The sequence below is a fragment of the Periophthalmus magnuspinnatus genome, chromosome 16, assembly GCF_009829125.3.
Source record: "Periophthalmus magnuspinnatus isolate fPerMag1 chromosome 16, fPerMag1.2.pri, whole genome shotgun sequence".
Lineage (NCBI taxonomy): Eukaryota > Metazoa > Chordata > Actinopteri > Gobiiformes > Gobiidae > Periophthalmus > Periophthalmus magnuspinnatus.
The window spans coordinates 28017544-28044486 of record NC_047141.1 but is presented as its reverse complement, the minus strand read 5'-3'; the positions used below and the strand labels follow the sequence as shown (position 1 = coordinate 28044486).

The following is a 26943-nucleotide window of genomic DNA, read 5'->3' as shown; positions in this document are numbered from 1 at the left end:
TGTGCCTGTTTTTGGGATTGTGTGAAGACAAGGCAGGGATTGTGTGGAAAGGGCTCCATCTAGTGTTCACTTTATGTATACATGTCTGCAGTCAGTCCATCATCATTTTGAACCACTTTAACACCAGTAATACTTAAATTACATACAGAAATCACACAGTAGACTCTTATATGCTGCATAAACACTCCATGAAAAAGAAAATTTGGATGCTGTGGTGCCACAATTGCAACTTTTATACACCCACCTGCTCCTGTTTTTAATGTTTTATATGGACTTGTATAGTTTTTAAATTAGTTTTTCTGCTTTTATTGTATTTTAAACAGGGTGCGCATGAAAAATAGAGCCCGAGTGCTTTCACTGGGTAAATAAAGATAAAGACAGAAAAGAAAGAAACCTCATAATATTAGCACAAACGTTTACTTGAGCAAACATGTGTAAAGGGGAGTATGGGAGTCAGTTTTACCAAATTACAATGGAAATAAGTGAATATTGGAACTAAACTAAATATTGAACAGCTGATCAAGTAGCTCAATTAAATAAATACAGTTAAATTATATAGAACAATGCTTAAAATAGTGTTTATTACTGTACCAGTAGTTTCTTATAGCTCTGTGTGGGAGTTGCCTATAAAACCTTCAGCGCCAAATGGTATAACACATTTTATTCATTTAAATACACAACATTGAGATTTTAAAATGGTGAAAAACCCACAGATGTTACAGTTAAATGTATATATAATCGTTTCCATAAATCCTCTTGTCCTGCACGTGCCATTTTTTTACACAAGCAAAAACGTACTCAATTTCTTCTGTACTATTTCTTTTTCTATGCGGAAAACTCCAGCCTTTTCTAAGCCTATTATATTCAAGAGTCTAAACGAACCATCATCCGCCTGGCTCTGGCTGTGAAATGGGGGCAGGTGGAACAGTGGATCCCCCTCTCTCCTCTGCCCCTCTCTCCCTCCCTCTCCCTCTCTTTCTCTCATCTCTGTTCATACTCACTTGTGCATGATTGTATGGGGGCACTGGACTAACATGGACTGTTGGAGTCTTTTTATTTTATTATTTTATGTGTGTTTTAATTGGATAGCAGCGCAGGATGGTAAGATCCTTGATTATTTTTGTGCTAATATGCTACACAGCTGTTTCTTTGGGTCATTTATTAGCAGTTTTGCAGGATAATAGCAGCAAAATACAATTACTGAATCTTACTTCTTAAGTTTAACGACTAAAGTAATAAAGTTTATTTTCTATTTTATTCCTGCAGGAGAGCTTCGCTGGACTTACAGTGGTGAGTAAAAGTTCCCTAATCCATCTGAATATGTTTCTTTCCACATGACTAACTCTAATAATAATGGTCATAGTTGGATTAGATTTGCTGTATTGTTTTCTCCAGTCGGCTCCTGGTAGTTACAGTTAAAAAGGCACGAGAAGTCAAGTCAACTCAAGATTTTTTTTATTACTTAAGTGTCTCTATGCCCAACAACCGAAGAAAAATAAACAATATTTTAGGTCTGTGATGTTGTGTTGATACCATTTTTAGTCCTTAGATTTTGTGTTGGTTTGCATTGCTCAGACCTGGTCCAAGTCCAAGTTTATTCCTAGTTTAGTCCTGGTTTCTTTTAGACAAGTGATGTTTTAGTTTAGACCTGGTTTAGACCTGGTTAAGTCCTGGTTTAGTCCTGGTTTAGTCCATTTATGCCATTTTGGATTTTGACATCAGTCGTGGGAAAGTCCTTCTTACACTTTGTTCACTGTTTGTTGATGATTTTATCCTTGGTTTACCACTCTTTCCTCAACTACTGTCGTAACGGTGCGGATAGGACCAAAGGATGCAGACCAGAGCAGTTTTAACAGTGTTTATTTACAGCGGTGAAAATGCAGTCTTTAAACAGGTCACAAGAGCAGGTACAGGAACCGGGGAGCGGGAGACGGGTCAGGCGGGTGCGGTGCAGGTAGAGGCGGGCAGGACAGGACCAGGACGGGGATAGAAGCAGGTGCGGTACCAGGGCGGGCGGAGCAGACGAAGACCAGAGCAGGGAGCGGGTGACAAACCAGAGACCAGGACCGGACGGGAGACGAGACGAGCAGGAGACGAGACGAGCAGGAGACGAGACGAGCAGGTGACGAGACGAGCAGGAGACGAGACGAGCTGGAGACGAGACGAGCAGGAGACGAGACGAGCAGGAGACAAGACGAGCTGGAAGCGATACCGGGACTGGAACGTGGCAGCAGGAGCTGGGCGAGTAGAGGCAGGAATCTGGAGGGTGCATAAATCCAAATGAGCATTTGCAGGAAAGTACCATATAACAAAGCTTAGCAAGAAACATTCACGTTTACACGCGGACGGTCTGGCACCGAGTGTAGACTGCCAAGCCTTCTTGTACTCAGCAGCAGGTGGTGGTGATTAGGCTGATGCACCCCAGGTGTGCACGGGAGGAGTCAGGCACTCCACCCAGCTCCAGACACACAGGTAGGGGAGGGGGAGAGAGCACGGGAGGACAGGGAAACTGACATCATGACAGTACCCCCCCCCTAAGGTCCACCTCCTGGTGGACCCCCAGGCTTGTCAGGATGAGCGCGGTGGAAGTCTCTCACCATGTCGGAGTCCAGAATGCGTGCCCTGGGCACCCAGGATCGCTCCTCCGGACCGTAACCCTCCCAATCGACGAGGTACTGGAGGCCCCTACCACGGCGACGAACGTCAATCAGGCGGCGGACGGTGAACGCCGGGTGGCCGTCAATGACTCGGGCGGGCGGTGGGGGATCGGCCGGAGGGCACAGGTCGCTGGTCCGGACTGGTTTAACCTGGGAGACGTGAAAGGTCGGATGAATCCGGAGAGACGGGGGTAACTGGAGGCGCACCGCCGATGGATTTATGATCCTCAAGATCTTAAACGGTCCCAGGAATCGGGGGGACAGCTTACGGGAGTCCGTCTTCAGCGGGACCGTCTTGGCGGAGAGCCAAACCATCTGGCCAGGTTGGTATACGGGCGCCGGGACACGGTGGCGATCGGCCGTCGCCTTAGTGCGCGCTCCAGCCCGAAGAAGGGCCGCCCTGGCCTTCTTCCAGATCCGGCGACAGCGCTGGAGATGGCGCTGAACAGACGGGACGGCGAGGTCCCTCTCCTCCGTGGGAAAGAGAGGGGGTTGATATCCCAGCGATGCCTCGAAGGGGGACATACCAGTGGCGGAACTCACGAGGGAGTTGTGAGCGTACTCTATCCAGGGTAGGTGAGTACTCCAGGTCGCGGGGTTGGCGGAGGCTGTGCACCGTAGGGCCGACTCCAGGTCTTGGTTGGCCCGCTCCGTCTGCCCATTAGATTGTGGATGGAACCCGGACGTGAGGCTAACCGTGGCCCCCAAACTGTCGCAGAAAGACCGCCATACCTGAGAGGTGAATTGGGTCCCTCTGTCGGACACGATGTCCACCGGGATGCCGTGGAGTCGGAAGACATGACTGGTCAGCTGGTCGGCAGTTTCTTTGGCTGTGGGGAGCTTAGGCAGGGCAACGAAATGGGCGGCCTTGGAGAAGCGGTCCACAATGGTGAGAACCACCGTGTTCCCCTGGGAAGGGGGAAGGCCCGTCACGAAGTCCAAGGCGATGTGGGACCAAGGGCGACGAGGAACTGGGAGAGGATGCAAGAGACCAGAAGGGGGTGAGTGGGAGGCCTTGGCCCGAGCACATACCTGGCAGGCGGCGACATAAGCCCGGGTGTCTGTGTCCATCGTGGGCCACCAGAAGCGTCTCCTGAGGAGGGAGAGAGAGCGACCGGCACCAGGATGGCAGGCGAAACGGGAGGCATGGACCCACTGGAGCACCTGAGACCGGACAGAATCGGGAACAAACAGTTTATCTGGAGGGCCGTTACCTGGGTCGGGGTCGTTGGTCTGGGCCTCTCGGACGGTGTCCTCGATATCCCAATGGACCGCGGCCACCACACACGAGGAGGGGATAATTGTTTCTGCGGTGACCGGGCTATCCTCCAGGGCGAACTGGCGGGAGAGGGCATCTGGTTTGACGTTCCGAGATCCGGGGCGGTAGGTGAGGAGAAAGTTGAAGCGGCTGAAGAAGAGGGACCAACGAGCTTGACGGGGATTGAGGCGCCTGGCGGACTGGATGTACTCCAAGTTTTTATGGTCGGTCCAGACGATGAATGGTTGCTCCGCCCCTTCGAGCCAGTGGCGCCACTCCTCCAAGGCCAGCTTTACGGCAAGGAGCTCCCGATCCCCCACATCATAATTGACCTCGGCCGAGGACAATCGCCGGGAAAAGAAGGCGCAGGGACAGAGGCGGTTGTGGGGGTCGAACCTCTGCGAAAGCACGGCCCCCACTCCCGAGTCGGAGGCGTCGACCTCCACGATGAATTGCCGTGAAGGGTCGGGCTGGTGCAGGATGGGAGCGGAGGTAAATAGTCTCTTAAGCTTCTCGAAGGCTGTCTGCGCCTCAGGAGACCAGGCAAACGGCAAAGCAGGAGAGGTGAGTTTAGTTAAGGGCGAGATAACCCTACTAAAATCCCGGATGAAACGTCTATAAAAATTGGCAAAGCCGATAAATCTCTGGAGCTGTCTCCGGCTGGTAGGAACGGGCCACTCAGTGACAGCCTGGATCTTTTCAGGGTCAGCTCTTACTTGGCCCCGCCCCACAATGAAGCCCAAAAAGCTGACCTCCTCTGCGTGAAACTCGCATTTCTCAGCTTTCACGAACAGTTTATTCTCGAGGAGGCGCTGGAGAACCTGGCGAACGTGCTGATGATGCTCCTGGGGGGACCGCGAGAAAATCAAGATGTCATCCAAGTAAACAAAGACGAATCGGTTAAGGAAATCACGGAGCACATCGTTGATGAGGGCTTGGAATACGGCAGGGGCGTTGGTGAGACCGAAGGGCATAACCAAGTATTCGAAATGTCCCAGGGGTGTCTTGAAGGCCGTCTTCCATTCGTCTCCCTCCCTGATGCGCACCAGGTGGTACGCATTCCGCAAATCCAACTTTGAGAAGATGGTCGCACCGTGGAGGGGCGTAAATGCCGAGTCCAGTAAGGGAAGCGGGTATTTATTCTTTACGGTTATATTGTTCAGACCCCGGTAATCAATGCAAGGCCGCAGGGATTTGTCCTTCTTAGCCACAAAGAAGAACCCCGCTCCCACGGGTGAAGTGGACGGGCGGATGATTCCGGCAGCCAGGGACCCACGGATATAGTCCTCCATTGACTCGCGTTCAGGTTTAGACAGGTTATATAGCCTGCTAGATGGTAGTGGGGCACCCGGCAGGAGGTCAATGGCGCAGTCATATGGACGGTGGGGCGGTAAAGAGAGGGCCTTGCTCTTGCTAAAAACCTCCCCCAGGTCGTGATATTCAGCAGGCACCGAGGACAGATTGGGGGTGTCTGGGGACGGATCAGCGACAGGAACGGACCTCCCGGCCGGAGGGAGGGCGGACCGAAGGCACTTGGCGTGGCAATCGGGACTCCAGCCCGAAACTCCGCCCCTGGCCCAATCGAAAACAGGGTTGTGGGCGCGTAGCCAGGGGTAACCAAGGACCAGAGGAGAAGCGGAGGAGGACAGGACATGAAACTGACGGTTCTCTTGGTGGTTGCCGGACAGAATCACGGTGACAGGTTCTGTGATGTGAGTGATGTGCCCCAGAAAACGTCCATTGAGCCCCTGGGCATTTAAGGGGCGTTCGAGGGGCTCCAGGTAGACCCCGAGCTGCTCCGCGACTTGGGCATCAATAAAGTCCCTCTCAGCCCCGGAGTCGATAAGGGCGGAAACGCATAAGGTCTCTGTGCGAACGCACAGGGTGGCGCTGAGCCGCAGTCTATTAGAAGAGTCCAGGATGTGTTGCTCGCCCACCAGTACTCCCAGTGCTACTGGTGGGCCCCCCCTTTTGGCCGAACTGGGCAAGTGACCACATAATGTCCGCGCTCACCGCAGTAGAGGCAAGCCCCGGCCAGACGACGCCTCCGTTGACGCTCCTCGGCCGACACAAGGGTCCTGTCGAGTTGCATGGGCTCATCCGGCGGGGGCGGGGCAGCGCGTGGCTCCGGCGGGACCGGTGACCGGCGTCTCTCTCGGCGACGAGCCCGTAGGCGGTTGTCTATACGGTGAGTGAGGGAGATGAGGGTCCGCAGGTCGGGGGGTTCGTCCCGGGAAACCAATTCATCTTTCAAAGTCTCGTTCAGGCCCCGCACAAACACAGCCCGCAGCGCGCTGTCCGTCCAGTCCAGCTCCGCCGCATGTGTCCAGAATTCAATGGAATAATCCGCTACCGTCCTGGAGCCCTGGCTGAGAGTCAATAACCGGGAGGCAGCATTGTCCTGGTAGTGCGGGTGGTCAAACACCAGCTTAAACGTGGACACAAATTCATTAAAATCCAGGCTATCCACAGACGTCTTCATTAGGCGCGCCTCTGCCCACTGGAGAGCTCTGCCCCGGAGTAATCCACATATATATCGGATCTTGGTGGCCCCCGAGCTGAAACGAGAAGGGCATTGCTGGAACATGAACTCGCACTGGAACAGGAATCCGCGACAGAGGTGAGGTTGTCCAGCATACGGCTCCGGATCCGTGCCTCTCGGCTCCGGGAGGCGTGGCGGCGCTCCAGCTGCAGCAGGCGGGGTGACGAGGAGCGCGGCCACCTGGTGGTTAAGCTGTGCCACCTGCTGGGACAATGTCTGATTTAGCTCCAATAGAGTTCGAATGGATTGTTCATGCTGACCCAGCACCGCCTCGGGGTGAGAGTGCGTGAGGCGGCGCGTCTGGTCCGGATCTGAGCCTGCTTGGTCCATAGTGGCCAGACCGTTCTGTCGTAACGGTGCGGATAGGACCAAAGGATGCAGACCAGAGCAGTTTTAACAGTGTTTATTTACAGCGGTGAAAATGCAGTCTTTAAACAGGTCACAAGAGCAGGTACAGGAACCGGGGAGCGGGAGACGGGTCAGGCGGGTGCGGTGCAGGTAGAGGCGGGCAGGACAGGACCAGGACGGGGATAGAAGCAGGTGCGGTACCAGGGCGGGCGGAGCAGACGAAGACCAGAGCAGGGAGCGGGTGACAAACCAGAGACCAGGACCGGACGGGAGACGAGACGAGCAGGAGACGAGACGAGCAGGAGACGAGACGAGCAGGTGACGAGACGAGCAGGAGACGAGACGAGCTGGAGACGAGACGAGCAGGAGACGAGACGAGCAGGAGACAAGACGAGCTGGAAGCGATACCGGGACTGGAACGTGGCAGCAGGAGCTGGGCGAGTAGAGGCAGGAATCTGGAGGGTGCATAAATCCAAATGAGCATTTGCAGGAAAGTACCATATAACAAAGCTTAGCAAGAAACATTCACGTTTACACGCGGACGGTCTGGCACCGAGTGTAGACTGCCAAGCCTTCTTGTACTCAGCAGCAGGTGGTGGTGATTAGGCTGATGCACCCCAGGTGTGCACGGGAGGAGTCAGGCACTCCACCCAGCTCCAGACACACAGGTAGGGGAGGGGGAGAGAGCACGGGAGGACAGGGAAACTGACATCATGACAACTACTTTGTGATGTAAACCTGTTGTGTGTTGGTTCCAGTACGGTTTCAAACTGGTTTCCCCTCATAGATCTAGTTTAGCCCTGGTTTAACCTTTCGCTTTCTCTAAACCTGCTTAAACTTGATTTGGATTGGCTTAGTTCTGATTAGTTTAGTGGCATTTCCTTGTTTAGACCTGGTTTTGTTTTCCTACTTAAACTTTTGCATTGATTTTAATTCTGTTTTAGTCCAAGTTGCTCCTTACATTCCACATCTGACCCTGAATCTTGTAGATGTACTGAAGTGGAGCTTGGGGCAGGTGCAGAGACAGGGCGATGGGACCGACAGGGGCTCGCATGGCCTCTGCTGCCTGCATTGTTACTGCGGTACAATAACCCATGTGTTAATTGTGTTGTCGCTGTACACTAGCTGCCTATACGACGGACAATGGGCATGAATGGGCATTTCGCTCTCATTTAGCCTGTATACTGTACGTAAAGCAGGCAGAGTGGAAGACATTAATGCACAAGACTGGATTACTTAAAGGTATTATACTACGCAAAATTGCCTCTTGTGAGCGTTAAGCCATTTTACTACATTGTTACCTCATCAAAAACATACCCGGAGTTGTGTTTTGTTTCATTCACACATGTTTGAATACACCTATCTACATCCCAAAAGCTCAAATTGCTCTGTTCTACCTTGTGAGGTCATGAAGCAGTAGTTTTGAAGTTAACAGCGTCCTTTTACCTTTTGTTTAGTAGCAATACGCAATAACAGGGCTGAGATTACCCAAATGATTCTAGTGAAGGTGTATGGGGTTTAAAAACACAGTGGAGCACTTCCTGTATCACCACATGACTTCACCAGATGGAACAGAGTGCTCAGTTTGAGTGAAGAACACAGCCTAAATATGCAGGTTTGTTTGTGTGTTAAACATGTGGAATGGAATAAAATACGACTCCGGGCATGTTTTTGATGAAACAAAATTATAACACAAACAGAAAATATGTGTAATACGGGCCCTTTTAGTTAAAAATGTTGTATCATGCTTTGGGTTTGCTCTGTTGACATTACACTGGCAGATTTATGTAGGCCTATTGATTCTGGTTTTTACATTACAAATATTAAAAAAAAAAGATATTTATATTATGGTTTAGTCTGTGGTTTTTGAAAAATCTGCGAATTTTAAGTCATTAAAGGTTCCATCTTATGCTATTTTCTGATCTATGTTATAAAGTTGTTTCCTCATCACAAACAGACCTGGAGATATGTTTCATCCAGACATGTTCAACACACAAACCCTGCATATTTAGGCTGAATTCTTCTCTTAAACTGAAAACACTCTGTTCCACCTCGTGATGTAATGTGGTAATACAGGAAGTGCTCTACTGTCTTTTTAAACTCCATACATCTTCACTAGAATCATTTGGATAATCTCAGCCCTGGAATTGCCTGGTTCTACTAAACAAAAGGTAAAAGGTCATTGTTAACTTGAAAACTAACACTTCATGACATCACAAGGTGGAACAGAGCATTTGGAGTTTTGGAGATGTACAGACTAATAATGCAGGATTACTCAAACATGTGTGAATGAAATAAAACACAACTCCTGGTATGTTTTTGATGAAGTAACAGCATTTTAACACACCTTAAAGCTCACAAGAGTCAGTTTTGTGTAATATAGGACCTTTACTGTAATAATAATCTTACTTATACCCATTTCGTTTGATTTAACAGGCCTAGATTGATGATGATCATTAACCTAGTAATATTAGAATCACTGTTGTCTCAGACCTGGTTGATTAATATACTGATCCACAAGAAAAAAATACTTGATACACTATTTAGGCTTAATTGTATGTACTTTGGGCTCCTGCCTCTCCTCCAATTCACCAGCTCTTAAGAGATTGATCTGCAGAGTTCTCATTCATTTTCTTTTTAGTGTGAAAGTTCTGAACCCATATTGTCTTAAAACATTGTACTGCATGTTTATTATAGGAAGTATATGCCATAGATGTGTTAGTGAACGTGAGAGACTTTGCCTGGGCGTAAGTAGCCAGCTCTATTCTGTATGATTTTTGTGCACCCTACTGAGGGTCTGAATTTTTGCCCCTTGCATCGCTATAGAAACGACTGGTTGTTTGTGAAGCTTAGAGCGGCGGTGTGGGGCTGATTAGACCTGGACTATAGAGGGGAAGAGGACAGAGATCAGGAATTTAAACCCTCAACACAGTCAACACTAATGAAACGCTACTCTGAGCATGCCTATAGTCAGTTCAGTATATTTCTGTATAAAATAAAATCAGCAGTCATGATTTAACCAACAGAGAGATCGAAAACCAAATGGTGAAAGAGCCATGGGTCAATAACAGACGAGTAGATTAACCAGCATTCAACAAATCTTTGCAGTGTTCATTTTATTCATTTATATTTACACTAGTTTTACATTTTTACTGGCTCGACCCACTAAAAGCAGAAGAAAATTGATGATATTCTTACTTTGTTCAAATCTGTCCTCTCTGTATGTTATTATTATTATTATTATTATTATTATTATTATTATTATTATTATTATTATTATTATTATTATTATTATTATTATTATTATTATTATTATTACTTATTTAACAGCATTCACATGTTTTTTTTCTTACTAGCTACACTGTATGATGTGTCAAGTAGGGCTGACACATCCTGCCGATCAAAAAAAAGGGGGTAAAAGCTCCTCTTTGATGGTAAAAGCTCTCAAAACTATTACGTATCTCCACGTATCTGGCCCAAACTGCACTCATAAGACTATGCCTGCACGAGAGTTCACGCAAAAACAACTATTTAAAGTGCTAGGAAACAAAGTATTTATTTAAAGACAGATTCAACTGGTGAATTATGAGTTTAATCTAATCACTCACTTCTTCTTTCTGTTGTTTTCCCATAGAAGTCCTTAGAATAAAGTAAAATAATTAGTTAACAACGTTGGTATTAGTTGACTAAGACGCAATCAACCGATTAATCGACTAAATGTCTAAAGGTCTACAGCCCCTATAATAAAACACTGCCATATGTAACTTTTCTGGTGGAGGTTTGGCCATCTGCTTGTCTCCTTGGAAATATTATTATTTGATCTGGAATATTCCAAAATATCACATGAAACACGTCCATCTCCACTGAGACAAACATGTGACACCACCAGGTCAAGTTACTGGTCAGATCTGGGGACAGGCAACATGCACGTTTTTAAGAGTAATAAAGACAATAAAGTGAAATCAATGCAAGATTAATATGCTTAATGCCAAATTGTGGAACATTCTAAGCAAAAAAAACAACAATTCTGTGGAGACAAGCAGGTGACAGACCCCAGTGCACGTTTAACAACAATATTCACTATAATATTTGAACCGAAACACAGCCTCATGTTCCCCACTAACTGTTTTTCTTCTTTCCCCTGTACAACCCTCACATTCTTCAGTGTAATTCATATTCAGATCCTTGGATTCACTTGTCACTTTCTTTCAGAGTCTTTTCGTCCTTCATTATGTTTGAGGATGGGGCCTCTCCTTTCACTCCTCATCTTCCCTCTGCGTCTTTTTGTGTCTAACGGATTCTAGTACCAGCTATGTTACTCGTTATTATTGGTATAAAATGTGATATATATATTTTTTTTAATGAAATGTATCTATGTAAATGTGTACATTATCTGCATAAGTGAAACTCAGAAAGAGACCCAGGATTAGTGGCATTTCACTGTAGCAAGCAGCAGATTTTTACTCATGTGTTTTTATTTTTGGGTTTATATATGGCATAAAATTGACCAGTAATATTTAATACAGATGGAGGCAGTTTAATTTAATGTTTAAAATGTATATTTGGTTATAATACAGTGTCTTGGGTCTTGGGTCTAGTCACAAATAGATCGTGTTTAGCATTTGTGCATTAAGCCTTTTCATATTTCATGGTTCAGTATCATCAATCTATGGGTTTCAGAAAATGATGACTGTGGCCATAGCAAATTTAAGACAAAATATTATATAATTCTCGGAGTAGAGCCACTGCTCCTCCACGTTGAGAGGAGCAGCTGAGATGTATCAGGCATCGGTTCAGGATGCCTCCCGGACGCCTCCCTAGAGAGGTATTCCGGGCATGTCCCACCGGGAGGAGGACTTGGGGAAGACTCAGGACATGCTGGAGGGACTTTGTCTCTCAGCTGGCCTGGGAACACCTTGGGGTCTCACTGGAGGAGCTGAAGGACGTGTCTGAGATGAGGGAAGACTGGGAGTCCCTGCTTAGACTGCTGCTCCCGCGACCTGGCCTCAAATAAGAGGAAGAAAATGGATAGTTAGATGGATGGATATTATATCATCTGAATAAAAAAGTCCGTAAAATCTTGCATACAACAGGAAGCTGAAACCCATGAATAAGGAAAACTGTCTCTTTCTTCCATCTGGGTTTACATCATCGCACTGCAGAATCTTAAAACCGCCAACTGTAGAAAATGTGTGAGTGATATTTCTGAGCCTTACTCTGAATTGTTTAAATAAGTAAGCACAGAGCTGTGTGTGGAGACAGGGGGTCAGTGAAAGCTGTTTTTTTTTTTTTTTTTGCACTGAAGCCTCAAATGTAGGAAATTATGCAGGACGATTACTCAGTTTCAAACATAGGTACATGAATCAATCACAATACAGGTTAAGCTTATAAGGGAACATGGTTATAACATGCTCATAAATGCTCTTTTTATGTATCCCTGTGTCCCTCTAAGCCTAAAGAAGTTTTTTGTTAGCTTGCTTTGGTGAATATACTGTTGCTGTACTCAAACTGTCAAAAACCTGTTTAATTAGCGATGCAGTGAAAGCCGCTTGTTCCCGGATGACTGTGATGCACTGAGCTGTGTGATTGGTTACATCATTCTTGTGTATTTTATCTCGCACAGGATTGGTGGGTCAGTCCCAGTGGTCCGAGCACTTCCCTGACTGCGCAGGATCCTCTCAGTCCCCCGTCGACGTGGTAACCAGCCTGACCAAATACGACCCCTCGCTGACCCCTATGACCCCGCTGGGCTACAGTCAGCACAACCACCAGCCGTTCACGCTGCTCAATAGTGGACACACAGGTAACTAGTACAACTACTGCACTACTGCACATTAAAGCTAACACATTTATAGAGCTTCTTTTTTTGTTTGTTTCATATTTTTATTAATGTGTGAACAAATATTACAGTACACAGTCATTTAAAACAACAAATGCATACACACTTTTTTCATTTTTTATACAAGAACAAAAACTTAAAAATAAATAATACATTAATAATAACAATAATAATAATAATAATAATAATAATAATAATAATAATAATAATAATAATAATAATAATACAAAAATAAATAAATGTAGTCACACAAATCTTGAGTAAATAGATGAATAAGAGCATCACACCATAAATAATACAAAATTTTATAAATCATAACAAAATAAATAATAGTAATAATATTATACGTAAATCAAAAATAAATAATGGGGAGGGAGGGGGATTTATAGATCTTTTTAAGGTTTATTTCAGTATCATATTACAAGTGAATGCTCCTATGAATTATTTTATTATTTTCCCGTTTTAATTAAAAATATTTGTCTTGTTTGAGATTGTTTTGAAAAGTGTAGTTTGATTTAAGTTTTAGATTTTGTGCTTTTATTTATTAAGTGGAATTTTCTTACCCCCCTGCCAGACAATTGAACTTGAAAAATATATCTAAACAGCTCAATATACTTGAAAATCTACTAATCTAATGCAGTTAAGTTCTACTCAAAACAAGACAATTATTATTAAAACCTCTGCTCTCCATGGCCTAGCACCAAAGTACATCTTCCACATGTTAGTGCCACATGAACCATCTCACACTCTGAAGACGTCAAGGACCGGCCTGCTGGTGCCCAGAGTCAGGACTAAACATGGGGAATCAGAGTTTCAGTTTTATGCAACTAAAACCTGGAACAGTCCTGACGATGTGAGACAGGCCTCTACTTTGACAATATTTAAATCCAGGCTTTGATTTGTTTCTATTGTGATTTTAATGTCTTTATTTTTCTGTAAAACACTTTAAATTACTTGGTGAACCAATTTTTGCAGTGCACAGTTCAGATTAATACAGTTGTCCCTCTCTCTCACGTTTTCCCTCAGTTATGGTGTCCCTTCCCGGGTGGATGGGTTTGGGGGGGCTGCCCTGGCTCTTCAGTGCTGTCCAGCTGCACCTGCACTGGGGGAGCGGCGGTCCCAGTCACGGGGGCAGTGAACACACCATCGACGGGCTGAGCTCAGAGGCAGAGGTACATCTATGACTTTAGTATATCTACATCACGTTTTTAAAGACAGAGCCTTTCCAAGTTTATTTTCATGTTAAAGGTGCGACTTGTTATTGCTCTGTTGAGAATGTCCCAGAGGATGGCATTACACTCATACTGTATATTTCCATGTAGACAAGCAGGTGATGTCAGCAGGTCAACGTATAGGTCAGATCTGTGTTTTTCACGGTATTTTTGAGCAAACATAATGGAGTAATTGCTAAACGGATACATTACATAACATACTATAATAATAATAAAGTACTGTAGTTGTTAAGCGCTTGCCATCCAGCCGTATGGTCACATGATCAAATACCTTGCTCGAGGTGCTTACTCGCAGTTTCTGGGTCACTGAATAAGACACTTGACCTACATTACCAACTTAGTAATGTGACAGGGAGGGCATCTGGTGTAAAAAAAATAAAAATCTGACAAATCACCATGTTCGCTATACTTATTAAAACATTATTGTACATTTTTGCAACAGATAAAATGGAATCAAATATTTTACATAATATATTGCATTTTACAAACAAACAGTGTGAAGAACAATAGGTTGAAGGTTATGTTGTTCATCTGTCATGGAGCACATTTCCAAAACACTGGACATTTAAAGCCTGAATGGACTGACGAGAAAAACTGGAGACTTTTAAGCCGATTAGTGACGACTGGAGTTGTGCAAAGTTCATAAAACATCTGAAATAGTTGGTTAGACTGGGAGAAATTTCAGAGCAGGGTTACTTCTCTGTTACTGATTCATTATTTTTAAATGAAATCTGAAATAAATCCACAGTTAATAGTGACAGCAGCTAAGTAAGTGTTTGTCCAGTGATCTGAAGGTTGCTGGTTGAGCGGTCAGATCCAGTGGCGCACATGTTTGCGCTGTGATTCCAGCTCTTACAGATGAATGCTGTCGTTGTGTTCTTGGGCAAGATACTTAACCCACGTCGCCCCTAGTGTCTGTGTACACTGGTGTATGAATGTGTGTGTAAAGCGCTGTGAGTGCCTTGAACGTGGAAAAATACTATCTAAAAATGGTCCAGTTACCATTTACCATCTTTTAAATTTCATCTTTTTTTTTTTAAGGGATTGGTCTGCAAACACACAAATGCCGACAAACACACCAGTATAGTTAATATTGTCACAACGGAGTATAAAGGTCAGTTAAATAGAATAAATTCTGCGGGCACTACGAAAATAAAGTCATAACATTTCGACATTAAAGGCATAATTTTACAAGAATAAAGTCAAAACCTGAAAAAATCGTAATTTTTTGAGAATGAAGTCATAGTACTATGAAAATAAAGTTGTATTACGCGAATAAAGTAATAATTTTATGAGAGTATAGGCTGCTGTGCGTGAATGAGTTATGCGTTATTGAGAATTTGGAGCATTAAGTTCAGATATACTTATGCACGATGAAATACTGTGTCTTTTAGCCCATCATCACCACACTATCATCAGTATAAATACTTTGAAGCGACACTGCAAGCGTTTAAGTTTGTTTCGTTGGAGGAACCAAACAGATTTGGAAGAAATTACTACTTTTGTGGAAGAGGAACTGGCAGTTACATTAACAACAACACATAAACAGTTACAAGAGCAACAAAAGGTGTCAACTCTGAACTAAACACAAAATATCAGATCATTGCATGTATTTTCTGTATATCATGTTATACAGAAAATATTAACATTTAGTTTCATGTGGATAGTCCCAGTAATTACAGATATATTCACCAAAAACCATCAAAACATTTGTATTTTGAGAGATATTTACAGACCAAATTCTACCATAAACTTCTGACCTTTGACTAGACTAAGCACATGTTTATTTAAAGTTGTACTACATGCATTTTGCTCCTGCTTGTCTCATGGCGATGTTGTTATTTTGCGTGAGATCTTCCACAGTATGGCATTAAATCCACCTATCTCACGCCAGGCTAAATTTGTTTGTAGCATTAAAGAACATGAATAAATGCAAAATAAATGTAATTCCATACTGTGCATTTCAAGCAAAGCAGTAAGATCTCTATTAGGCAAGCAGGGGGCACACTCTATGCCAAAAAAGTGACACAGTGCACCTTTAATGTATATATATTCCTTCTAGTTGTGTGTTCTTTCTCAGCTTCATATAGTCCACTACAACTCCGAGCTTTTCCCCAACGTCTCTGCAGCGATGAGGCAGAAGAACGGACTGGCCGTTTTAGGGATTCTCATCGAGGTTTTGCAAAAGTCACAACAGTTTTTAAACATATCTCTTTTTAACCAACATCACGTAACATTTCAGATTTATTCCAGGCAGGTGACGAGACCAACCCAGGATTTAACAATATCATCCGCTACTTGAGTCGAGTCAGACATGCAGGTACACCACGTCCACTGTCTTATCTTATCTTTTGTGATCCAACAGAATTCAAATTTTCATTTAATTCACAGTTCTGGCAATCAAAATTTAGCTTTTCTGACTGGATCATTTGCCCGAGAATCAAAACAAAAATCTAAACATAAGCAGCTTTAAAGTTTTGTAAAATTCTTTTGTTGAGATTAAATAAAAATTACAGCTACTATCAGTTAAACCTGTGGACATATTTACAGACTAGTGTTCTCAAAAGTATCGAAAATCAGATACTAATTGATACTAAAACTGGTGTCGAAACTAGATAATCATTTAAGCGAGTATCGATACTGAGCAAAAATACATAACTGGATAAAATTGGACCTTTCTTGAACAGTTTTATCTTGGGTTTTATTAGAATCCATGGTATAATAAACAAATGTTATTATTATGTGTTGAAAAATACAATTTGTTGAAAAAAGAGCTTTTAAAATGATCATTGAGTATTAAAATTTGTATTGAGTATTGAGTCTATTCTTCAGAATCTGATCTATGTTATAATGTTTCCTCATCACAAACCGACCTGGAGTTGTGTTTTGTTTCATTCACACACTTTTAACACAAAAACCCAGCAGATTTAGGCTGAGTTCTTCTCTCAAACAGAAAACACTCCACTTCCACCTCGTGATGTCATGTGGTGATACAGGAAGTGTTTTTCAACTTCATACACCTTCTCTTACATCATTTCATCAGCTCCAGGTGTGTTTTTGAGGAGGTAACAACATTATAACATGGCTTAAATCTCACAATAGTCAATTTTGTGTAATATAAGACCTTTAAACGTTTGTTGCTTCTATTAAATGTCCAGTTAGATGTTCATTTTCATATGTATAGTCTCGACATATTTTGACTGATCTCACTCTCTCACTCTCAAACAAAAGAGCATTTATTATCACTTTTTACTTTTTTGGCAGAGCAGGAAGATCTCATTCCAGGGTTTGACATTTCGTCGTTGTTGCCGAAAGACCTCAGCCGTTACTATCGCTACAACGGCTCCCTGACCACGCCCCCCTGCTACCAGGAAGTCATCTGGACCGTGTTTTACGAGAAGGTCAAGATCTCCAAGGCCCAGGTGAGACAGATCAGTTAAGAGAGATAAGATTTTAGTGCTGTACTCTACTCAAACTACACTCAAATTTCAAATTCCAAAAGTCTTGATATCAATTTTAACCACAATAATTACAGAAAACATATTTTATAGACAATGCAATTCAATTTTTAGCACAGCTTTATAGTAAATAGTCTTTATAATATCATTCTGCAGCCCTTTACTAGTTCTGATTAAGTAAGACTATAATAAAATCATTCAGGAAAACTCCAATTTGGTCCCATCTTTGTGATTTTTTCCTTCATTATTAATACTAGAAATTATTATGTACTTTTTATACTGGCTTTAGAATTGCTTATTATCTGGAATCTCAATTTTTGACCATTTTATAAGATCAATCTGTATTAATGTCATCCTGGTGAGATGTGTTTTTCAATAAAATAAAAAAGTGTGCATAGGCAAGAATAGAAATAACAATATACACAGACTCCACACTCACTCATGTCATTTATATTTTAGCCACAAACGTAATATGAGTGAAATGTTCCAGCTACGTGCTCATTTTCACGAAGCTGAGCTAATATTTCCTATAATCCAGGATAAACTTATAAATCTGGATAAAGTGACACAACAGTATATCCTTTTGAACTGAGCAGCTCCAGTTTTAACTAAGACGAAACATTTGGTAAAAAAAATGTTTGTTCGCAAGTTTGGTTCACTATGCAACTTTTGGCGGGTTTTGTCTATGTGCTTTTCCTGGAATGTTCCACAGTATGGCATTAAACCTATCTATCTCCATGGATATAAGCAGGTGATATCACTTGGGCACGTTAGGGGTCAGATCTGTGGAGAGGTGAGCCCGCTTGCAGTAAGAATTTATTTTTCAAGCAATTTTTTTACCAATAAACATGACTTTTTGATTGGTTTAATACTTTGGAACATTCCAGGTTATATTTACCAGTTTTATTAAATAATCAAAGTTCTCATAATTTTAGTTTGAACATGTTGTGGTTTGAAGTTGGTTGGTGGCGATAATAATCTTGCACCAGGGTTTTAAAATCACAGTGATGCCCAGTTCACTAAAGAAGCAGTTTCTTTTATTTGTTTTGTCTGTTTCAGTTGTTCAAATTGGAGACGATTCTTTATTCGAGTAAAGTTGAGGAGATGGACCGGATGCTGCTGCAGGACAACTACAGAAACACACAACCGCTCAACAAGAGGGTCATCTACAAGTCCTTCTCCACAGGTGAACACAGGGGAACACAGTTTATGAGAGGAGCTGAGGATCAGAAAGACATAAACATAACAAAACTAACATCTACAAGTTTATTAGATTTTTTGTCACCAGTAGATGGCAGATGTGAAACCTATTCCCTCTCCCCCCTCTCCTCACCTGGACTTTGTTCAGACTCACTTATGTTCTCTGGTTTTCTTTTGTCTGGTCAAAGCTGGCACACTATTAGGCAGCAGTAATGTAGACAGCCTCTAGTGGTGGTACGTGAGAATACAACAGAGGTGGATCAGTCAACCTAATTACAGATGGTACCTTTAAAAGATGAATTTTAACAGACAAATTAGCTAAATATTTCATTCACCAACATGTTTTTTAAATCTGTAAATGCCTTTTTGTAACTTTCTAACCATTTTTTAGTGAAAGTCTAAATTTAATATTAAGAGGAAGGGCTATGTTTTTAATCAATATGTCCAATTTTCCAAAAGGTTAACCATAAATCAGGAAAAATCACTTGTTCTATGACAGTTTAAGACATAATTTGTAGCTACTCTCTATCTCAATGTTAAACTTAGGCTTGTTATAATGAATAATATAATCACGTGAGTCCACCCAACCTAAATAAAGTCAGAACGAGGCCAGGCAGGAATTAGCACAGTCCGTCTCAGGAGTGGACCCTGGATTGTGTGGGAAAAGTGGGAATACTGTGGATTACAGTCTGCTAGCTTTCCAAGAACATCAAGCAACAAAAAACAGAGAGAGAAATCTAAAAACAGAGCGGTGTTTGCAGCTGATTAGGAAAAGGATTGTGAAAAGATAAACAGTGAGTCCATTGTTCCCATGAGAGTTCGACCGAGACAAGAGGAGCAGAAAGATACAGCAGAGAGAGCGAAACACAGAGAGAGAGAGAGATTTTGAGGAGGAACAAATGAGAAAGAATGTGTTTAAAGTGCTCATTGTGAAGGACGAGTGAAGCGTGAGGCCTGTGATATCAGCAGAGATTTCAAACCAGCGATGACATCACTTCAAAATGGCCGATCCACTTCAGATGAGCCACTCCACTTTTGGCTCTTTCACAAACTGTTACTTATGAGACTGGGCAAAAGTTCTGGTTCTTATTAGTTCTTCCTCAGGAGAATTGTTCTGTTTGTTGAAAGTAAAACATAAAAAATATTGTATTATTAAGTTCTACTTGATCCTTGTTTGGGTTTTGGTTAAATCTGTGTTTTGTTTTAATTTCACTTCAACTTATTTTGCCAAAAAGTATTCAAATATTGGAGTAATATTTTAATTGCAATACAAAATCACAACAAATATAGCTGCCATTATTTTCCTGTTGTTTTATCCAAGCCATCAGATCAAATATATGACGTCTACAACCACTTTTTTGTGATTTTTTAAAATATAAATGTCCATATTAGTGAACATATTGAGTATCTTTGCTACAGTCGGTTTTGTCTTAAAATGTCCTTGTGTCTCTTCCAGAACCGGGGAAGGAGTTGTCTTCAGGTGAGTCGTATTTACAGTATAACCTGTTATACTTAGTCCTGTGTGTAGTATTTGTGTAAGCTCTGGTCTTTGCTGAACAGGTGAAGTCACTGCGATCGTCATCGGTGTGATCTGTGGATGTGTGGGGGTCGCCGTCATCATTCGCTTTATTATAAAGACTATTCGGTGAGTGGTTGTTTTTTTTTTTTTTTTACTGCGTTAGGGCTGTGCAATTCATCAAATTTAGGCTGATTGCTTTGAATTGCAGAGATGTTGAAAATTGAAAACACTGTAGTGTTTTGGTGTAAGGAAACACGCCAAATTTGTTCTGTTTGTCTATTTTCTGAGCACAAGGGCGACTGTAGGTGGTAACACGCCAAAACAAGAGCAAAAAACTCAATTTACTAGAGCCAGTCTTCAAAACAGACGAATACAACTTTCACGTCAACTTGTCGGCATTGCAAGTGTCACATACAAAAGCAGTTACTTAAACAACAACACATAAACAGATACAAGAACAACAAAAGGTGACACCATCTTTACAATATGATGAATTACCTTTTGTTTAGACTGGTATGTGCACTCAAAACATGGAGCAAAACTACAATTATTACTTTGTTTATAGGTTTATTTTGACAGTGTTGAAGTAACCATTGTGTTTTCAATAATGATCCATGTAATCATGGTTCGATTTTTTTACATAATCAAGCAGCTATAGTCTTAAATGCGTTAATGTTTTCTGTCTGTGTCTCTCAGTCTCGTCTTTCTCTGTCTCTCCCCTGTGTCTCTGGCAGATTTTTCACACTTCTTCACCATGAAACTGAGGTGGTGAATAGGTGTCTTAGCTGCTTTCAAAACTGACCCAAAACTCATAGCGTAAATTAAAACTAATGACCTTAACTGGAAACCTTATAATACACTTCACTCAAACGCTTTTCATTAGAATCACAGTTGGGTAATCATCACTTAAAAGGGCATTATGTAACTTTTCTGCTGGACTGTCTGCCACCTGATTTTCTTCATTGACATGTTATAGCTTTATCTGAAATGTTCCACTGTACGGCATTCAGCTTGTCAGTCTAACATTTATTCAAGTACACGTGTTATTGCTTGAATTTTCTTGAAAAACATATATTATTACAGCGAGTGGAGCCACCTCTCTACAGATCTGACCTATAACTTGGCCGAGTGGTGCTTCCTGCTTGTCTCCATGGAGATAATCCAATCCACTTCCAATCCAGTTTATTTATATAGCACATTTCACAAACAAATGCAGTTTCCAAAGTTCTGCACAAATATATTATAAATAAAAACAACTGGTTAAGTAAATCAACATTTAGACTAAAATCAAATAGCAAAATTAAAATAATAAATATGTATATAAAAGCAATAAAACAATTACCAATAAAACAATAAAATCAAATAAAACACGCTAATAAAATCAAAAGGAACAAATCAGTAAAAGACAACAGAGGACCATACAACTCATGCAGAGATAAAACCCAGAGAGTAAAAGTGGGTCTTAAGACGAGACTTAAAACAGTCCATAAATAGGTTTAATGCCGTATACAGGACATCCATGGAGACAAGCCGGGGGCAAACACTACCAGAAAAGTGACATAGTGCATATTTAACTGGTACATAACAACTGACACCTCCCTGACTCTCTGATAAGTGCTAAGTAATGATAAGTAATGATAAGTAATGATGAATGTTCTACATTAACACAAAGGAAAAGTCTTTGTTTCAGTCAGTGTTTTTTTACTGTTAACTGTAGAATTTGTTTAAAGGTCTAATATTTATGCAAAATTGACTCTTGTAAGTTTTAAGCCATGTTTAAGCCACAGACTGTTGTTACCTCCTCAAAAACAGACCTGGAGTTGTTTTTTGTTTCATTCACACATGTTTAAGTAATCCTGCATTATTAGTCTGTCTTCGTCTCCAAAGCGCAAAATGCTCTTTTCCACCTTGTGATGTCATGAAGTGGTAGTTTTCAAATTTACAGTGACCTTTTATCTTTTTATCAGTAGAGTTTGGCAATTCCAGGACTGAAATGATCCAAATGATTTTAGTGAAGGTGTGTGGAGTTTAAAAACACAGTGGGGCACTTCCTGTATTACCACATGATGACATCACAAGGTGGAACAGAGCATTTTGAGCTTTGGATATGTAGACAGTGTTGTGGAATTTCTAATAGTAAAAACCTTAAAAATATAAAATCAACAGAGACGCTATCTTGAACCAAAGAGTCAGGTTTATTGAATCATTTGTGCGTCGTCTCGCCCTCAGCTCAAATGAACATTCAGTGTATTTATACCATCAAAACAATCAACAAGAAAACCAGTTTAGTCTAGTACAAGCGGTTCGAGGTCGCTGGATGCATCTTGTCATCACAAACAAAAGATACACCCATGAATAACAACAGGTGATGTTATGACGGCCGGGTGTGACGCAGGCAGACCTCTCCATGAATAAACATTTAAGGTAAAGACATCGATGACAACACAATTAAAGACTTATGGTAAAGAAGGACATAACAATAGACTAGTGTTTTCTGTTTTCTGAGAAGAAGAACTCAGCCTATTCATGAGTTAAACACGTGTGAATGAAACAAAACGCAACTCCACATATGTTTTGATGAGGAAACAACATTTTAATATCGGACAGAAAATAGAGCAATGTATTTTTCACTTTTTACATGTTTTCGCTCTGGTGCATTAGTTTCATTTCTCTATTACTAAACTGTTTTAACCCATAGTCCTAAAAGTGACATTACCGATATTTTCACTTTTAAGTTACAAACAGGTGATTATTTTAACTTTTTGGGCCAAAAAGATGAACCTACATTAATCTTTTTCTGGTTCAATAGAAAACAGTGAGGGAAGGGGCTCAAATGTTTGTCAAGACTTTAAAGCGTCTAATACTCTTATTCTGTCTTATTTCAAAACTCGTAATTTTTCTGTTTTATTGCACACAAAAAAAGATTGTTGTGGTAAATAACGTTTTTATTTTTATCAATTCAGCTGTGTTTTACATCAAAGGTTATGTTCACACTTGCACACGAACCAACGCAAAAATGGGACTAAACTGGGATTTAAACTGAAACTAAACCTGGACTAGACCAGAACTAAACCAGGACTAAACCAGGACTAGAACAGGACCAAACCGAGTCTACATCAGGACTAAACACGGATCAAACCAAAGTCCAAGTGTGAACGCAGCCCGATTGATGAAGTGCTCCAAATACTAACCAAATCTAAAATCCCCAATCTATAAAACCTTTGTGTAAACCATTGGCTGTTTTAATGCTGCACTGTGTAACTTTTCCACCTGACAGCAAAAGTTAGCATCACTAGGCCAAGTTACAGGTCAGATTTGTGGAGAGGCAAGCCCATTTCGAGCAAAAATTTGTGTTTTTCAAGGCATTTTTAGCTAAAACTATAATCGGGTAAATGTAAGATTGATGATTGTTGAAGTTTAATGCTACATTGTGGAACATTCCAGGCAAAGCAATAACATCCACACGGAGACTAGCAGGTGGCAGACGCTCTCGAAAAGTCACGCAGTGCATCTTTAAAGCTAACTGCATAACTGTAATCACTGTAACTTGCTCCAACGTTGAGTTCCGGTCGATTTGGTCACATGTGTGTTTTGATCCCACGGCAGCTCGACCTCTAGCTGGGACCTCCTGCACAGTCAGCGGACCGCTCCTACGCCCAGGTCTCCGCAGCAATGACCTTTGACCCTTTAAGCTTTACCCACAGATATAATTTCACCACTACTCTAACTTATTCACGTACCCTCCTCGCATAAACAGTTTAAGTTTGCTTTGACTCTCTTAAAACGCTGCACAAAAAGTCAAGTTTAACATCAGCACTTAATACTATTGTGTTTGTACTGTGGAAGATGCAGTACAATAGCTGCAGTACATTTAGCTAGAACTGGATTAAACGGGAGTAACTCGGTGTTGTCGTTGTGTCCTTGGGCAAGTCACTTAACCCACCTCACCCCCTAGTGTCTGCGTACACTGGTGTATGAATGCGTGTGTGAATCGGTGAGACGTAAATCGCTTTGAGTGACTTGAAATTGGAAGAACATTCACCATTTTACCATATAGCTCTTGTCAAGACACCCAAAAGTGTCACACTGCGTTATACGTTCACTCCACGCTCTACGGTGGTACCATCGAGCCCACAACTGTCTTGGAGTAAATTCTAATCCACCTCCTTTACTACTGCAGTATTGCCCTGGTCTAACGAAATGGCGCCCTCTGGTGTATTTCATAGTAGCTGCGCCAACACTTAAAGGTCCAATATTACACAAAATCAACTACTGTGAACTTTAATGCTCCTCAAAAACAGACCTGGAGTTGTGTTTTGTTTCATTCACACATGTTTGAGTAACACTTTATTATTAGTCTGTCACATCTCCAAAACTCAAAATGCTCCGTTCCACCTTGTGATGTCATGAAGTGGTAGCTAAATCTGGTACAAATCATCTTCTTTTGTTAGATTAATGAATTTGTACATGGTCCCTGACAAATGAAGAATAAAGTAAGAACGAACGAAAGAAGGAAAGAAAGAATGAAAGAAAGAACAAACGAAAGAACGAATGAAAGAAAGAAGGAACGAATGAAAGAAAGAATGAAAGAAAGAATGAAAGAAAGAACGAAAGAAAGAACGAATGAGAGAAAGAAAGAATGAACGAAAGAAAGAAAGAACAAAAGAAAGAATGAAAGAACGAACGAAAGAATGAAAGAACGAACGAAAGAAAGAAAGAACAAAAGAATGAATGAAAGGAATGAACGAAAGAAAGAACAAACGATGAAAGAACAAAGAAAAGAACAAAAGAAAGAACGAACGAAAGAAAGAACGAAAGAAAGAAAGAACGAAACAAAGAACGAACAAAAAAAGAACGAAAAAGAAAGAATGAAAAAGAAAGAACGGACGAAAGAAAGAAAGAACAAACGAAAGAAGAGTAGTAGAGTAGTTTTCAAGTTAACCAATGCCTTTTACTTTCAGTTCAGTAGAGATTGGCCAATTCCAGGGCTGAATTCATCTAAATGATTCTAGTGAAGGTGTGTGGAGTTTAAAAACACAGTGGAGCACTTCCTGTATCACTACATGATGACATCACAAAGTGTAACAGAGCTTTTTCCGTTTGAAAGAAGAACTGAATATGCAGAGTTTGTGTGTTTAACACGTGTGAATGAAACAAAACTCAACTCCAGCTCTGTTTGTGATGAGGAAACAACATTAGACCAGAGAAAAGTGTGATATTGAAGCTTTAAACGTTGCTCAGTGAAGTGAATGTTTGATCATTTATTAAAATAATGTTATATTTTATGTTGCAGGGAAAACGATGTTGGGAAATCAAAAAGTAAAAAACAAGACATGGATGTGAAGTCCAGACCTGAAACGACAGAAGAGGTTGTCCTGTCTCCTGAAACAGAGCCTTAGCTGTGAACATTTAAACACTGTAGATTCTAGTTTATTTATTAGGGCTGCACATGTTTCTATTGATGCACTTTCTGATTGTTTTTGTCCTCGGTCTGACTGGAAAACTTTGAAATACAATGTTTGTATTTGAGGCCTTATATTTGGAAACCAGGTAAACAAAAATTTAATAGTTTCATATAGTTTTTGACCAGAATTTTGATTAAATATCCCCTTTGAAAACTTTTTCTGGGAGCAGTTAGTGTTTGAAATACAGTCGACTCTTTTCTAATATAGTGCAGCCCTGTGTTATTACTTTAATCACAAAGTCTTGATTGACATTCCTTAATTGCATAAACATTAAATTATAGATTAATTTGTATTGGGACGAGGGCCTTGCTATTTCCACAGTGCACTTGTTTGTATTTGTAAAATTATTTCAAATTGTTTTATGGTTCCCCCGCCTTAAATGAAGTAGAGTAAGTCCAAAGTGAGAGTTCACAGAGGATCATGATTTGTGTAGCCGTAAAACTGAAGACCTCACTGCTCCTGGTGGTTGAGTATGTCGTGTGTGTGTGTGTTATGTATTTGTGTTGTATGAGGGTTGTAAATACAGTTTAAATGTTCAATAAATGACGACGTGTTACTGTTTGTGTTTTTATAGAAGCTCAGTAATAGTAACAAGTGTAGTAAAAACTGATAGTAGTTGTGAGCCCATATGGCTCTCTTTTCCTCTCTCTGTTTCTGTCTCTGTATCTCTCTCTCTCGCTCTCTGTCTGTATCTCTCTCTGTCTGGCTCTGTCTCTCTCTGTCTTTCTCTTTCTCCCTCTCTCTCTGTCTCTTTTTTTCTCTCTCTGTCTCTTTCTCTGTGTGTGTCTCTCTCTCAGTCACTTTCTCTCTCTCTCTCTGTGCCTCTCTCTCTGTCTCTCCCTCTCTCTCTCTGTCTTTCTCTCTCCCTCTCTGTCTTTCTCTCTCCCTCTCTCTGTCCGCTCGTCAGCGGAAGTGAGACTTGTTTGTGCGCTTGTGTCTCTCTCTCTGTCTCTGTCTCTTGTAGATGTCGGATAGACTCATCTGGTCGCTGTCACTTCGCCTTTTGCTTTAGTTGTGGTTTCAGGTCAGTTTTCTGGACAAACAGCTGTTTTATTTGTTTTATTTCCTCTTTTTGTGCACGTGACTAGAGACAGCTGCTTCTGCGCACAAACGTGACTCTGACTGTACAACTGACCGCGCTGTTTACGCACGAACCTGAGCAAATGGGGTTAAACCACTGAACAGAAGTGTTTCTGATTTCATGATCGTCTTTATCCTGATTTAGGGTCACAGTGGAATGGCTGCCCTGTGGGTTTATTTGCCTTTGTGCGCGTTTCTCCTGCTCGGGCAGGAGACTTGTGCCAAAAACGAGGCTCCGTGCCAACTTTCCAAATGGAACAACGGCTTCCGGACGTTCTTAAAGCGCCACATTCGCGAGGGCACACCCCGGTCCCTGGACCAGAACGAGTGGGAGAAGTACATCCG

The 26943-nt window shown here is 41.9% G+C and overlaps 1 protein-coding gene across 2 annotated transcripts; it reads left to right on the top strand.

Annotated features, from left to right (window-relative positions):
• Nucleotides 1-999: 999 nt before the first annotated feature.
• Nucleotides 1000-26943, top strand: ca14 (carbonic anhydrase XIV). Of its 2 annotated transcripts, none has more exons than XR_008649025.1 (12): nucleotides 1000-1101; nucleotides 1267-1290; nucleotides 12429-12608; nucleotides 13671-13816; nucleotides 15957-16052; nucleotides 16130-16196; nucleotides 17141-17298; nucleotides 18394-18520; nucleotides 19991-20014; nucleotides 20095-20179; nucleotides 25347-26542; nucleotides 26744-26943. XR_008649025.1 is itself a non-coding variant. In XM_033981540.2 (12 exons), the coding sequence occupies exons 1-12, from the start codon at nucleotides 1035-1037 to the stop codon at nucleotides 25450-25452; spliced, it is 1134 nt and encodes a 377-aa protein (XP_033837431.2). In that variant the 5' UTR covers nucleotides 1010-1034; the 3' UTR covers nucleotides 25453-25579. The 2 variants fall into 2 exon arrangements, 1 of the variants encoding a protein (XP_033837431.2); XM_033981540.2 differs by lacking the exon at nucleotides 26744-26943 and adding an exon at nucleotides 23660-23713 and having other exon boundaries at nucleotides 1010-1101; nucleotides 25347-25579.